Here is a 15,994-nt window from a genome sequence, read left to right on the forward strand (position 1 = left end):
ATCTCCCTCAGTTCTTCACCCATGTGTTTTGAATGGTACTTACTCTGTTTTTGTTGTTTGTTTTTTTTTTTTTTAAGTTTTATTTATTTATTTTGAGAGAAACAGAGACAGGGTGAGCCGGGGAGGGGTGGAGAGAGAGGGAGAGACCGGAATCCCAAGCAGGCTCTCCACGGTCAGCGCAGAGTCTGACGTGGGGCTCGAACTCCCGAAACCATGAGGTCATGACCTGAGCTTGAACCAAGTTAGACGCTTAGCCAACTGAGCCACCCAGGTGCCCCTAGTTATTCTCTTCCAACATGATCTTAACTCAGCTCTTGACTGTCCATCGCCAGCGCCGGCCAGGCTTTTGCCAAAGCTTGGAGCATCTGCAACTCTCCCATCTTTCTGAGTTCATTGATGGGGCTGGGGTGGTCACATGATTCAGACTGTACGCTCTCTCTTTCCTGGTAGCAAAGAGAAGATGCGAATCTGAAGTAGCCAACTGCACATCTCCTGCGTTAGGGGAGAAGATGGACAGACAGAAAAACAAATATATTAGTATGTGTGTATTAAAGTTCTGTGAAGTTTCAGTCTTTTAGTTCTTGAGAGCTGTGTAGACTCTTGCCTTCTCTAGGTTTGATTGATCAGCTATTGTGTTCAATCAATCTGGAGATGTGTGTGCATTATTTCAATCAAGCCTCTTTTGGCTTTAAGGAGTCCTGTCCTGCCTTAATGTACTTGTAAGCCCAACTCAGTGTAAGGTTGTTCTCATTCGTTTGTAGAACACCATGCTAGTAAGCCTCATGCTGGCTGGTAGTTATCAAACTGAGAGTAGAATAGCCTTTGTTATAAGCTGTTCCAACTCAGTGGGGGAAATGGGCGTGCAGGTGATTATTAGAGTCAGGTGAGAAACATTTCTAGTGATGACCTCATTGATTTGGCCTCTGAAGGCTGAATTGAAGAAGCAGTTGCAAAGCAGGTGTTACATGTCAGCTATATTTGTCTCTCTTTACTTGACACGTGGTGTCATTAGTTACAGGGCGTGGATTGTATTTGTAATTTTTTATGTCACTTGTTACTTTGCTCTTAAGTGGTAGGTGTTCAACAAATACTGGTATGGGCTCCAAATAAGAAGGTTTACTTTCTTGGCATTTCTAGGCCCAGAGATAGGACTGCCTTTTATGGGAAAGGTCATGCGAAGGTGATTGACTGCAGTGAAGGAAGAACTGAAATAGGGCACGGTCGAAATGGGCTGTGTAACAGGGTGGGCTGGAGCACCCTGCCGCGGGAGCACACAGCTCAGTAATCCCTATAGGTGACAATCGAGCCGCCAGCGGACATGCCATCTTGGATCAGCTGCAGGCCCTGCTCGCGGAGTCTGGGCACTCGGTACTCGGGTAGCATTGCTCTGACAAGAGAGCACGCTGAATTGCTCCCCGGCTCTCCAAGGCTTCCCCCAGAAGGGTTTCATTTCCACTCACGTTCCCTTGACAGAGCAAGTTATGCGGCTGCACATAACTTCCGAGTAGTTCGGCAAGTGCCCCCCCACCGTGTGTTCCGCTCAGAGGAGAAATGGGGTATTTGTAAACGGCACATTATAGCTGTCAGAGGCCCTTGAAACATTTTTCATTCTTCCTCCCATGTCTACAACAGACCCTTCGTTCCCCTCTATTCTACTTGGTGCAACATAGCCATGCGTCTGGTATGTTTTCTTCATTCTCCTACTCAACCAGTATGGATACCATTTTCCTATTCTTTTTTTTGCACGTACCTTTTGTCTTTTTTTTATCCTGACCTTTGCTGAGGCAGATGGAAGTTCAAGCTTTATCTTCTTTGGGAGGAGGAGAACATTAAAGAGAGACGGAGTTAATGTGGTGTGAAAATGACCTCATTGTTTCTTAGGACCAAATTGAAACCACTTTTATAAACATGTATACTAGAGTTAGCCAGGTAACTTGCTAACTTGCTTCTTTTAATAATGGTGAATCTTACTGCTGTAATTAGATACTCTTGAGTTTCAGCCACAGAACCATATTTGCATATACTTTTTCACTTCTAGTGATGCTTTGGTAATGCTGAGAAGGCCTGTCTGTCCCATCATGCCTTTGGACAACCTTTGGAGGCAAGGTTTACAGAGTTGTGGTAGTGTGTTTTGTTTATTTGTTTATTTTGAGAAACACAGAGAAAGAGCACAAGTGGGGTGGGGGGTGGGGGACAGGATCCGAGGTGGGCTCTGTGACTGACAGCAGAAAGCCCAACACGGGACTTGAACTTATGAACCATGAGTTCATGACCTGAGCCAAAATCAGATGCTTAACTGAGCCACCCAGGCACCCTTACAAGGTTGTGTTAAACACTGGCATGGTTGCCTTGGTCTGAGGAGGAACAGAAGCTACTTTATTGTAGTTGGAAGTTAGGCACAGTGGAGTGTGTGTGTGTGTGTGTGTGTGTGTTTGAGAGAGAGGGAGACCGAGCATGAGAAGGGCAGGGGCAGAGACAGAGGGAGACACAGAATCTGAAGTAGGCTCCAGGCTCTGAGCTGTCAGCACAGAGCCCCATGTGGGGCTTAAACTTAAGAATCGTGAGATCATGACCTGAGCCAAAGTTGGACGCTTAACTGATTGAGCCACCCAGGTTCCCCCAACACGTTGGATTCTTAATAGTTACCCGTGTTAAGTTCTTTCTTGGACCAACAGAGTAATATCTCATGTGTTTTGCTAACTTTCTTTGCAGTATAGGTATCTTGCTTTATTCACCAACTGTGAGATTTTGTTTAAAAGTCACATCATAAAAAAAAGGTCGTATCATAAGCATATTGGGAACCTGTAAGATGTCAGCTGCTGTAGATTATTTCTTATCCTTACTGAGGCTTTGCTCTGATCCTTCTGTCCCTCAATATGAGGGAATCTGATGTTCACACCAGTTTCACACATGTTTTCTCCATATCGGAATGCATTCCTAGAAGAGTGTTAGTGTGAATGAAAAAATGAATATATACAAAAGCTTCTTCAATAGTTGAACAGCAAGTTTAGCATCACCTATGGAAGGCAGTTTTTTGGTAATAGGGAAAGCAAAAGAAAGCAGGAGGTCTCCTTTTTTGACATCTTTTCTTCCATTTTTCTCACATATCATCTGTAAAACCTTAAGCCATTTCATCTGACATGTATACAATTAGGGACAGAGGTACCAGCTCTGAAGCTGAAGGAAAAAACTTCATAGCTATGGATATAGGCCTTTTACTTTTCCCCCTGAGTCCCTAGGTACAGCTGCCAGGTTTCAGATTGAGAGAGTCAGAATGCCTGGGCTCATTCGTACCTTTCCTTGCCTAGGGACTGGGTGATTTTGTGCAAGCCTCATTTCCTACATCTTTAAAATGGAAATAGACCTGCCTTGAGTGTCATCTGAGAATTAAGTTGGATAACACAGTTAAAAAAATTAATGTTTATCACATAGTCATACCTTTAAATGTATGTGTTCTGGGGTGGTCTTAATAAGTTTTACTCAGTTATAAAAGCCAGTCTAGCTATGAAATACCCAATACTACATCACTCATCTATCACTAATGACTAATTTACTTTGGATTATCTTAGTTTTTATACTCCTTACCCAACTACTTTGTAAAATGGTGTGTGTGTGTGGGGGGGGGGGGACGGTGCAAGTATAACGAGCTGTATGTTCCCTTCTGTGGGCCGACTTTTTCCACAGTTTTAATTACGTGCAGTCCTTCTACCTTGTTCTTGTTACACAGTGAAGTGAGTACTTCTGTTTACTCACCTGTCCTTAGTATACCCTGGGTAGTTGAACATAACAGAAATTTTGCTTTTGCCTCACTGTTTCCAGCTCTGTCAGTCTCCTAGTGCCAGCCTTACTAAGGACAAAATCTAGATCCTTTGACAAGGCATTTAAACCCTGGCCTGTCCTTTCAACCTTGTTTCCTAATGTAGCTCTGTGCTCCGGGAAATTCGTATCATTTGCCAGGTGCCATGTGGGTTTCATGTTTTCCTGCCCCTGCCTTTCCCTATACTCTGCGCTTGACTCGAACATTCTTTTTCTTCAGCTTTTCATTCTTCGGGGTGTGGTTTAAATGCCATGTAGTCTATAAAGCCTATATTCTCCTCCTAGAAGTAATTTTTCCCTTTGTTGAGAACTTAATAGCATCTGGTAGATCACTTTGTTTTATGAGGCACTGACCTCTTTGAGGACAGGAACTAGACTGTGTGTTATCCATATTTATATGCCTTGTCATGACTTGCATATATTTGAGTTGGCAAACCTGACAAATCTGTTGAAATGAGTAGTTTGTTCCAGTAGTTCTCAACTCCGTCCTGTCCCCTCTAGTGCTCCCTCCCACTCTGTAATGTGTATCATATCAGGTCAACCTCTTTATTATGATGCCGCTTTTGTTTATCAGTTGTTTTCCTTCTACTTGTTTATTTTTACGTTACGTTTTATATATTTAGAAACATTTTATGTTTCTAAACTGTTTAGACGGATATTTTGTGTTTCTTAATTCATTTCAAGATAATAAGATCTCAGTAGGTTAAATGCTTGGGTGCCTTGACACAAGATGGCACTGTTTTCAGACGCTTGCCTCTGCGTCTGAATTTATTGAATGTGACAGCTACAGGAACATGCTTAAATGCCATAAGCAGCATTTTCTTTGTAGACTTCTTCAGAATGATACATGACCCATGGTAGAGCTGCCAAAAGGTAATCTTCTGTTGATTCCCATGGATAACTGGAGAAATGGTATATAAACACCATGCAAAACGAATAGAAGCCGAGAAGTTATGAGCATCTATTTTACCTATATCATGGCCAGATTTCAAGTTTTCTCCTAAGGTTTTCATATATTACCAAGGCTACTTGCGGTCTGGGTCATGGGACAGTCTTTCATGGGGTCCTGCTGTTCTGTATACTTGCATGGCTGGCATCTTTTACCTCTAGGTCCACACTCGCTAAATGGCAGTAGCACCCTGTTCCCTAACATGTTTTCAAAATGTTCCCTAGAGGGGAGAGCCAGTGATGTTTAAAACATTGTTTTATGAGATAAATAAGGAGTTCTTTACCGTAAATTACAGAATCCATTAGGCTGGCATTTTTGCCATAACTAAACATGGGAACACTGGTCAGACTAATCAGCTTCCATTTTGTGATCAGAATAGAAAAACAGTGCATTTTGCTGAGAACATTAGTGAGCTTTTTGTTTAAAGTGCTTTAACTGAACTTTGCAGCCTGATGATTGCAAATCAGTGACTTATTTAAAACGTGCATTTAATTTATGAACACTATAAACAAAGCATTTAATTTTCAGAAGACAAAATGATGATGTTCATTGTGTATATAAAATATAAAGGCATAAAAATGCATGTGTGTCTGTATACACACAAAAAACATTTGGAGATTTAATGAAGCCCCGAATAATTTGTTTGGTAGTATGTACATGTATTTGAATTGTGAATATGTCTGGCACGAAAAGTAATTTCAGACAAAATTTAAGACGTGATGTATTAACTACTTGTAACTAGCCACTCATTTTATCTACCATTAAGAGAAGAAGAGTTCTTTGATACAAGATTTTGCCCTTTCTTAGATGCCCTCTGGATTAGAGATGGTTTTTAACCCTTTGGACTACCAACTATTTTAATAAATAGCAGTAAAAGTAAATTAAAGTATCTAGACAGGGGCAGTCACTATGATTTTCCTAAAAGGCAACAAGAGGCATTTGAGTCTTGGAAGCACATAACCCAGAGTTGATTGGTCTGTTTTCTTGTCAGCTGGGTTTGTTTAATGTGATCTGGCCTTTATACACTTGCTAAATAGGGAAATGATGTCAATATAATGTGGAAGCACTGTTGGCTCATAGGCAGTATTTCCTCCAGTGGTAATATATGGACTGAAATGGGATAGCCTTTCAATTAAAGTGGAAGATTTGGTTATTTATGAAGATCTTATGAAAAAGCTTAAAAATCTTACAAAAATGATTTAAAGAATTCATTTGCAGGAAGTGCTATTTCAGTGACTTCTAGAACCACCACACTTTGCCTGGTTAAACACTCTAAGGAAGCTCAAAACCATTTACTCCTGTATTTATAAAGGAAGAAAATGAGAAAAAGGAATGTCTCCCCCGGAATTGTATTTTTTTAATTTTGTCGAAGCTGGTCTTAAGAGAAAATGTCTAAAAATTCACACTCGAAAGGAGAAAGCGCAAATATAAGATCCCAAAGAGTGGACCAACTGTGATTATTCGGTGCAAATGTTAGGGGAGATTTAATCTTTAAAGTTGGTGATGTTTTTGTTAGGAATGTGATCATAAAATAACATAGGTTTGAGTGCACTATGCCTAATCTTATTTCCACCATTAGCCCGATTATTTTTAGATTTTGCAGAAAGTGAGCTTTTTCCTCAGGAATATCCATAGGATGATATAAAAGCTCCTGAACATACACACCCACCCATTTATCTGCCTATCCTTGGGTTGTATTTTACTAAATGGGCTCATTCTGGTGCTGTCAAAAAGATTTTGTCATGAATTTTACTGTGTTATTCTTGCAAATTTGATTTATCGTGGATATAAATTTTACTGGGACTTAGATTATGCTTTTTAATAAAGATTAATGTTGAGCATTAAGGTCTGATAAATCAGGGAGTTGTTGAAATGAGCTAAAAGGCATCAAGGCTTGTTTAGTGCTGAATACTGTGATATTCTGATTGGGTCTGCTAGATTAGGTGTTATTATTTTATGGAGATTTACTTTACAGTATTCTGAGCTTTAATAATTTATAAATGGGCATAATAAAGCAGAACCCCACTTTGGGAGGCCCCATATTGTCTCTTTATGGTACCATCTGTTTGCTTACTCTCTTGTGGTAAGCCAAGGACTGGCATGCTCTGTATGACCCATGGGACAAATCCAGCTTCCTGCCTGTTTTTGTAAATAAAAATTTGATTGGAACATAGCCCTGCCCATTTATTTACATATTGCCCACAAAGCCATAAGTACTATCCTTTACAGAAAATGTATTAAGCCCCTCTTAAACAATAGGCAGAAGAACAGTAGCGATCAGTATTTTGTATCTTAAAATATTTTTAACCAGGCCTCAGTGAGACTATTGCGCTTAATTTTAGGAAAGGTGCAGTCAGATCATTGTGGGCGTTGTTGTATTTAAGCTAGTTTTGTGAGTTTCACTTTCTAAAATGGGTGGATTTTTTTTTTCCTTTTGTAATCTAATGTTGAGCATTGAACTGATAAATTCTTTAGTTCCTTGATGGTGTGAGTAAGGACAATAGAAATTCAGGAGTTGATTTAAGTCCTGTAAAGTTAGATGTATTTAAGATCAGGGAACAATTTCTTTACAAAGAGGAGGACAGCTACTTCTATACCACTGTAGGCATTGGGTTAATGTTGGTCAAAATCTGTTGACAAAGAGAATGAATTCCCTTCCTTCTTTTGACACCTAACTAGGAATATGTTAATGATTCACATTTTTAAGATTGCCATTTGAATATTTAAGTGAACGTTACCACAAAGTAGTCTAACTTTAGACTTTAAAGTTTTCTTTTAAAATGATTTTAAAATTATAATCAAGGAACATAGCAAGGGGTATTTTAAATTTTATAATGAAGTAGAAATTGTGATTTAGTTAAAAAATTAATCCTTAGCAAACTTTACTAAAATAAGAATGACATAATTTATAAGTATTGTTCCATGGATATTAAATTGTACACCCTGAAAACAGAACATACCTTTTAAAAAGTAATTATGGGATGATTTGAAAATTTACTCATTTCATTTTTTTCTTTCCTTTTTTTTTTTTTTTTTATATACAACTCTCAGATCTGTTAGTAGAAATGTAACAAAACCAAAAGCAGTTCCCAGAAATTAAATCTCTATATTAGGAAACCCATGGGTTAAAACAAAATTTCACTCTGCATTGGAAGACTATTTAGGAAAAATGCATAAACTAAATCACAGTGGATAAATCTTACAAGGTTCAGCTTGGCTACACAGAAAAAATATTAAGTAGCTTGAAAAATACTTGTATTCATTACTACAGTCACTTGAAAAGACTAAGCCCACAAGACTAAGACACTTGAAAAGACCAGCTTAGAGTTTTTTAGTAGTTGACCTATTCTAGTAAGTCTTTGGAGAGTTCTAGTCTATCATTTATTAGAATCTTAAAAATGAAAGTGGTATTATGGATCCAAAAATATTTCTTTTTTATTGAGAAGCTAATTTCATATCTTCTTTCAAGAATCCAGTATTGAACTCTTCTGGAAAAATGGAAGAAAAAAAATAAGAGACGAGAAACCTTAGAGGATCTTTTTGAAGAAATGGTGGAACTTGTATGATATGTTAAGAACTCTGGCATTCTTACAGATTCAATTAGAATCATCATGTGAGGTTTCAGTGACTGATTTATAAGTTCCTTTGAGATGATGTTAGAATTAAAACCTTTGAAAGATTTTTTTTTTAACAGAGTAAACAGCTTTGGTATTAATGAGACTTTGTTATTCTCATTAGAATATGCTCTTTTATGTTCCTTACATGAAGGATGGATGTTGTCTGTGAATTACAATAGTTGCATCTGTTATGTTAATACCCCTCACCTCTGTAACACCAGCTTTTCTGGGTATATATTAATGCATGCTCTCTTTTTATTGCTTATGTAAATCTAATGTAATCATTGCCTGAGGTTAAAAAAAAAAACCTAACCGCTGAAAAACAGTTTATTCATGTCCTGCAAACTTGCTCTTAGAACAATGCTGGCACAAGAATATGTCTTATTATAAATATAACCTAACCATATATCAGTAATGGAATCTTTTGAATGTGTTTGGAATATTTTGTGGTCAATTCTTTATCTCTTTCTCTAGGACTTGGTTTTTGTTGTACTTTTTTTTATTGATTAGTACATTACATTCTTAGCAAATATCACTCTATTGATTTCATGTAAGTTTATTTACTGTTGAGTGCTTCTGATGATTTTCTGTGTAAAATCTGTTTGAGAATTGATTTCATCTGTCTCTGCATTTACTGTGCTAACCTGAATTCTACAAATTGGGAATCGGCAGCATTGTAGGGATGGGTCACAGACTGCCTCTTCCCCAAAGCTTTTAAGCTGTTATACTCACGTTATCTATTAAAAGTAGGGTTTAGATCTAAAGTCTGGATTTGTGCTTTGCAAAAATTTAGCATATGTGAATTTGCAGTAAAACTGTTGAAAAATTCTTTGTTGCTTAAGTAACTCTAATATTGCTACTCAGTCAAGAAAAGTGGTAATAAGATTGATTTAACTCTTGGGTATTGAGTCGGTTCTAAGGCAAGTTTTTTTGCAAGGGTATTTGGTAGAGCAATAACTTAGTTTTGGAAATATTTGGGAAAAGGGTAGTCAATAATGAAGCATTGGGAGGCTTTTTAAAAAAATGAAAACATATTTCACTTTCAGTGCTGTATTTGCATCTCAGTGTCCTGATAGATTTCTGTTTTGATTTTCTGCTGACAGGTCACATTTAGGGCAGGCAAAACATAAGGGATATAGCCCTCCTGAGAGTAGAAAATCTAATTCTAAGGCACCCAAAGTGCAGTCTAATACTACTTCTGAACTGTCAAGGGGACACCTTTCTAAAAGGTAAATCTTCACATTGCTTGTACATTTTCAAGGCAGAATTATTTGCATTTGAATCATTGCATAATATTAAAATTTAGCAGGTTATCCCAAAATGTTGTGATAGGTATTTTCATTGTTCCCTGAATGTAACTTTGAGGGTTAATAGTTGATTATCTTTGCAGTGGTGTCAGTGCAGCGGACTCTAGACAATGCAGTTTTGCCCTTGCTTAGAGAACCTGTTTGTTTAACAAACTTTTATAGGCATCCGAAATGCCATTTTACCTTTTTTTCCCCCCCGAAACCCTTAGGTTTTTTATTGGCAGAGCCAAAGGTCATTGATTTCTTAAGATCTAATTGGTAGGAGTCTTTTAGAAAGGAGTAACACAATACTATAAAACTTTCTTGCCTTCATTTGCATACGAAAGTGCATACATTAATGGTTATTTAAAGCTTTGACAAAGAAGTTGTATTTACAAATAGAGCGTCAGTATTCTAGCTTCAACTGGTTCTAAGCATTCTTTTTCTTGTAAATTTAATTCATGTTTTGTGATTGGTGGGGAGGTTAGTGTCAGTAATCTTTGGGCTGAAGAAATGCCCTGATCTAATCAAATATTTGACCATGTCATCAAATATTTAGCCATTTAAAGTTACACCTATCCCCCCCCCCCCCCACTGCCCCCAGTTTTGAACCATTTGAAAACCTGTATTTATTAAGCCCTGGACTCAATCAGGAAAACTTTTGCACCTTTTTTATTTTTAAAGCATTTATTGCATAGATTTGAGAAGTTAATAAGTATTATAGGACAGGTTTAATGATGGCCGGCCGATACTAACTCTCTTCTTATCTACCCTGTCAGAAGCTGCAGTTCATCATCTGCTGTCATAGTTCCACAACCAGAGGATCCAGACAGAGCCAATCCTTCAGAAAGGCAAAAAACGGGGCAGGTGCCTAAGAAAGACAATTCTCGAGGAGTGAAACGCAGTGCTAGTCCAGACTACAACAGGACCAACTCTCCCAGCTCTGCCAAAAAACCGAAAGCACTTCAGCGTACTGAATCCCCCTCAGAAACGAATAAGCCACATAGTAAGTCAAAGAAGAGACATTTAGACCAGGAGCAACAACTGAAATCTGCACACTCGCCATCGACAAGTAAGGCTCACACCAGAAAGAGTGGGGCCGCTGGCAGTTCACGGAGTCAGAAAAGAAAGAGGACAGAGAGTTCTTGTATAAAGAGTGGTTCTGTGTCTGAGTCCACTGGTGCCGAAGAGCGATCTGCAAAACCCACCAAGCTGGCTTCAAAATCCGCCGCCTCGGCCAAGGCTGGGTGCAGCTCCATCACTGATTCTTCCTCTGCCGCCTCTACTTCCTCCTCCTCTTCCGCTGTTGCCTCGGCCTCCTCCGCCGTGCCACCAGGGGCCAGGGTGAAACAAGGAAAAGACCAGAACAAGGCCAGGCGTTCCCGTTCGGCATCCAGTCCCAGTCCCAGAAGAAGTAGCAGGGAAAAGGAACAGAGTAAAACTGGTGGCTCTTCAAAATTCGATTGGGCTGCTCGTTTCAGCCCTAAAGTTAGCCTTCCTAAAACCAAACTGTCTCTTCCAGGGTCTTCTAAGTCAGAGACATCAAAACCTGGCCCTTCTGGATTACAGGCCAAATTGGCAAGTAAGTGGATGGCGACATCTCTTTTTAAAATGAAATGTTTCTTGGTTTGTCAGAAGTGACTATGCTTTCAAGGTAGTCAGATTTGTTTTGCTTTTTTTCCGGCCTGAGGCAGTCTCAGGTTTATTACCGGATCTGTTTGTAACAGTGCATAATAATTGATGCTGCCTTTAGTTTGAAGGAAACCGGTAAGAAATGCTGCCTTCTTATTATTACTAAGTGGTCACATTTTAGTGCCTGTGTCTTTCTCCTTATAGTTCTTAACTTATTTCCTGTTATCAGGGCAGGACATCAAGTTGGATTTTCTATAAGCAGACCAGAAAGTTATTTCAGTTATGAGTCGCTTTGGACCATGATCAAAAATCACATGGTGGGTTGTGTTTTGGGGATGATACATTTCTTGATGTATGGAAATACTGAGTGAGCTAAGTTTTCAAAATAAATGTATCCTCGTATAAATTAAGCCTTATTCACATGTCCTGTTTTGTGGCCTTGAAGGAGTCTGGTCTAAAGATGAATACCTCTTATGTTCCCTACACTGGCTTTGTTTTGTCCCACATAAATGGGAAAGAGTGTTGCCCTCTTGAACCGCGGAAGAGAGCTAACATTCGGGAATAATAACATTTCAAGCAGAGAAACAAACTAGATGGGAGATAGGGATCTTGAGGCACTTTTCTCTTTCTCTTTTTGTCAAAAGGCTTCTTCAGGGAAGCCAAATGTTCATGTCATTAGAATGATTAGGACTGGTGGCGGTCCTCTTCAGTTACATGATTGCTGTCACACTGAAGGGTGTTCTTTTCTTTTTCCTATTTTGAGAAATCTAAAACACACAAAAGAATGATATAGCCCTTATGTATAGTTTTTTTTAAGCATTTAACTTTTGTAGTATTTATCCAGGAAGCTTGCTTTTGACCGTCTTTTTTTTCCTTGCCCTCATAGAACATTTTAGATTTATATTTTGTTAGGGCTAGAACCTTTTCTTGGTTCTTGACAATTCTATATAGCGTGCTAGTATTCTTGTCAAAGTTTAGCTAATATTGAATCAGCCTAACCTAATATTGAATCACAGCCAATTGTCAGCACTGTTTCCTTTAACCCTACTATCTGTACTTTCACTTGATTCAATATTAGCTGAACTGTGATAGGAATACTAGTAGGCACCACATAAAATCTTGTCTTTAATCTGTACCATAGGGTTATTGTGAAAATAACATCTTTTACGTTGCAGCATTTTGTTCAGTTTGGCATTTTATTTTAAGTTTTTAGAGTTTATTTATTTTGAGAGAGAGTGCATGCGGGGGTGTGGGGGAGAGCCAGAGTAGAAGGAGAGAATCCCAAGCAGGCTCTGCTCTGCCGGCTCAGAGTCTGGCATGGGGCTCAATCCCACAAACTGTGAGATCACGACCTAAGCCAAAAATCAAGAGTTAGATGCCCAACCGACTGAGCCATCCAGGCACTCCCAATTTAGTATTTTAAATACACTTTACATCTGTCTAAAATCTTTTGAATTTCAAGGTACAGATACTGGATTAAGATTAAGATTGGTATCTCGAGGGGCACCTGGGTGGCTCAGTCGGTTAAGCATCTGACTTCAGCTCAGGTCGTGATCTCACAGTTTGTGGGTTGGAGCCCCACATTGAGCTCTGTGTTGAGAGCACGGAGCCTGCTTGGGATTCTCACTCTCCCCTTCTCTCTCTGCCCCTCCCCCCACAAAATAAACCTTAAAAAAAAAAAAAAGATTGGTATCTTCAAGTCAAAAGGGAATTAAAAGCCAGGTAAAAAAGGGCACAGCCAACTGTCCCGTTGGATCTGCCAAGGTTTTCTAGGCACTTGGAGTTAGCTTATCCCTTTTATACCTCTTCTTCTCTGTTTTTAAGGAAGTAGAGAAGTGTGAGAGTGTGTGTGCGCGCGCGCGCATACATATGTACACATGTACATACGTACGTACCCATTGTAGTAGCTGCGTGACCTCCACAGCCATCAGGCCAGGTTGAGTTTGTGGCATGTTCAGTGGAATTCACTTCTCCACTTCTGCTTTCCAATTGGCTTTACTTGAAGAGCTTACCACTTTCAGCTCTTTTTTCTGGGGAGTCCAGTGCAGGGTGAGTTCAGATTGTTCTCGAGTGTCATGTCCTCAACTCTTCTTGGTCACTCGTTTTCTTTTCTTCAGTCTGTTAACAGGAGTTTTCAAAGAAAACCCAGCCCCCGGTGGGTTGTCCTTGGTTTCTCTAAGTGAGAAAGCACTGAATGTCCTGTTGCCACCTACCCCTCTGCTGTAATAAAACAGTCTATGAAACTCACTCTGCACGTGGTCACAAACGGAGTAGTTTAAAACTCCCCTTGGATTATCTTCCTCAGTTTCACAAAATCTCTATGTGTTGTATGGTCACAAATACCACTTTCCCATTTTCACGACCACTACCCTAGTTCTGAGCCCTACGCTGTTGAAACAAGAGAAGGTGCAATTCCTTAGCATCTGATAAGTACGAGGTATTTTACATAGGCCATCCACTTACTTTTTTTTAAAAAATGGTGCTTAAGGATAGTTATTAAGGAAACGTATTTCATGAGGTGAGAACTTGCACGGGTAACGTGTCTCACAGATGGCAGAGCAGCGATCGGAAGATGGAGGCTACGCGTGACTTGAAGCCACAGCTTCTCTTTGCCGCTTCCTTTTCAACCTTGGGAGCTCTGTCTTGTGCTGATACGCCGTGTTTTGGGTCGTTAAGAGACGTTAAGTTCCCAGAGGAGACGAAACCCAGTTTGATCCTTCTTTACTGGGATTGATTCATCTTCAGAGGTGAATGTTGTGTGAACCCAAGGATTTATATCCTACCATTCACTACAGATTTGTTTATTTTCAAATAGGTGAAAATCATTTCAGAACAAAATAGTAGGGAATATTTACGTGTAATGTTCTTACAAGTGCCTGATAACTTGTAAATAGTTTACACGGATCATGTCGTTTACTCCTCATCAGCCCCGTGTGGCAGATACTATTCTTACAGGTAAGGAGACTCAGGGACAGTGGTCAGGTTGCCTGCCCAAGGTCACAGAACTTAGAAGTGATAGAGCCAAGAGTGAAACCCAGGCCATCTGGTTCCAGAAATCAGTCATGACACTAGAAGCATAGGATTGAGTAGATTGGGTGAGCTAAATCTAGGAAGGCTTCTTGAAGTCAGACAGGGCAGGGTGGATTTTAGGCATGATTACGTGTGTCACTTCGGGAAAGAGTTTGTAAAGTAAGAAGCAATACTGCGATAGAATTGACAGTACTTGGTAATTTTACTTAAGAACATAGGGGCAAAGTAAGGTAGTTTTGGGGGATCTCTTGAGTTTCAAGAAATGGCATTTTGGGGATAGTGAACTCTTATTATACAGGTAAAAACCCTGGGTTTGAATTCTAGTTCTGCTCTTTTATCAGCTGGCAACTGTGGGAAAGCTCGTCATCTTTTCCTTATAAATGGGCATAACCGTTTATTCGAGGAATAAATGAGCAGACTTAGCATAGTGCTTATTAGTATATGAGATGCGTTATAGAATTTAGAGTGTACACTAGAAGTTGAGTGTCTTAAGACAGAAAACATTCAGCAACCTTTTGAGAATGAAGGACTGATAAATCCTAGCCTGTGATCAGTTTAAAGCATAGCTATTTTTAAATTTGGAAGGTCTTGATTTAGTTATATTACTTCTTCTTAGTTTTGTGTGTTTGGGCCAATCATTCGGCTATAGTTACAGTAGCAGCCTAGCCCCTGATGTTACATGTAAAACAATATTCTTGTGAAGCATCAATAAAAGAATGTAAAAATAACTTCGTAAAATTAACGTGCCATGCAGACATATAAAATGGTGACTTGAGAGTTACTGCCATATATTTGAAGGGCTCTTTATGCATGAGGAATCCCCTCCCGCCCCACCCTGCACGTCAACCCGGGGACAAGATTAGATTCAGTGGGTAGAGGTTGAGAGGCAGATTTCTGATTAGTGTATCTCGGGGAACCAGAATCTGCAAGTTACCCAAAAAATGGAGTAGACCACTTTGTGAGATAGAAAGCATTCCAAGTTGGGTAGTTACTTGTTTTCTTCAACTTGTTAGCATTCAGTGAACCTGTTAATTAGAATATGGTATGTTTTCTTAGGTAAAGGCTCACTGATCTGATTGGTCAGTAAAACTTCATGGATCAGTACTTACATGATACTTTGTGAAAACTCATTTCCCACAGCCAAATACTACTCCAAATACTACTCCGGGAGGTGGAGCATACGCGTTAACACATCGAAGGCTGTGAGAAACCTCATGGTAACTTCTGCTTAACCTCGTAGTTTACAGATTTGCCTGACCACAGGTCATTACCTCGGGAGACAGCAGTAGTCCAAGGAGCACCTTTGGGAAATGATACAATACATTTAGTTGGGACACTTAAGCAAGAAGACCTTTCCCAATGTGCTGGTTCGGCAACTGTTCACAGACTGATGGGCAGGTTCCTGCTGAGGAATTAGAGTTGGCAGGAGAACTAGTGAAACAGCTACTTTTGTGATGGGCTTCCCAAAGCCTTGTGGCTTGCCAGCTGCAACTGATCAAAATAGCTCAGTGGCAAAGGTCACACACTGTATCAGTTGGTTGAAGTCTTGAGAATGCCCCAGAAAGGATAGTGTTACGTGACAATTTTTAATATGCATTAGGAAATTATTCTTGCTCTGTGTTGTTAAACGTAAGCAAACAGACCTTCTCAAAATTTACGTAGCG

General features: G+C 39.5%; 1 protein-coding gene across 16 annotated transcripts in view; it reads left to right on the top strand.

Annotated features, from left to right (window-relative positions):
* Window positions 1-15,994, top strand: part of TRIP12 (thyroid hormone receptor interactor 12) — a 140,878-nt gene that overhangs the window by 46,840 nt on the left and 78,044 nt on the right. For 9 of the 16 annotated variants that reach the window (XM_047872857.1, XM_047872855.1, XM_047872860.1 and 6 more), the window contains exons 3-4: window positions 9,486-9,611; window positions 10,448-11,250. In XM_047872857.1, the coding sequence (XP_047728813.1) occupies window positions 9,486-9,611; window positions 10,448-11,250 (929 nt within the window). The remainder of the gene's footprint in view (window positions 1-9,485; window positions 9,612-10,447; window positions 11,251-15,994) is intronic. The other 7 variants (XM_047872867.1, XM_047872868.1, XM_047872869.1 and 4 more) reach the window with 2 other exon arrangements.

The sequence above is a fragment of the Prionailurus viverrinus genome, chromosome C1 (genome assembly GCF_022837055.1).
Source record: "Prionailurus viverrinus isolate Anna chromosome C1, UM_Priviv_1.0, whole genome shotgun sequence".
Classification (NCBI taxonomy): Eukaryota; Metazoa; Chordata; class Mammalia; order Carnivora; family Felidae; genus Prionailurus; species Prionailurus viverrinus.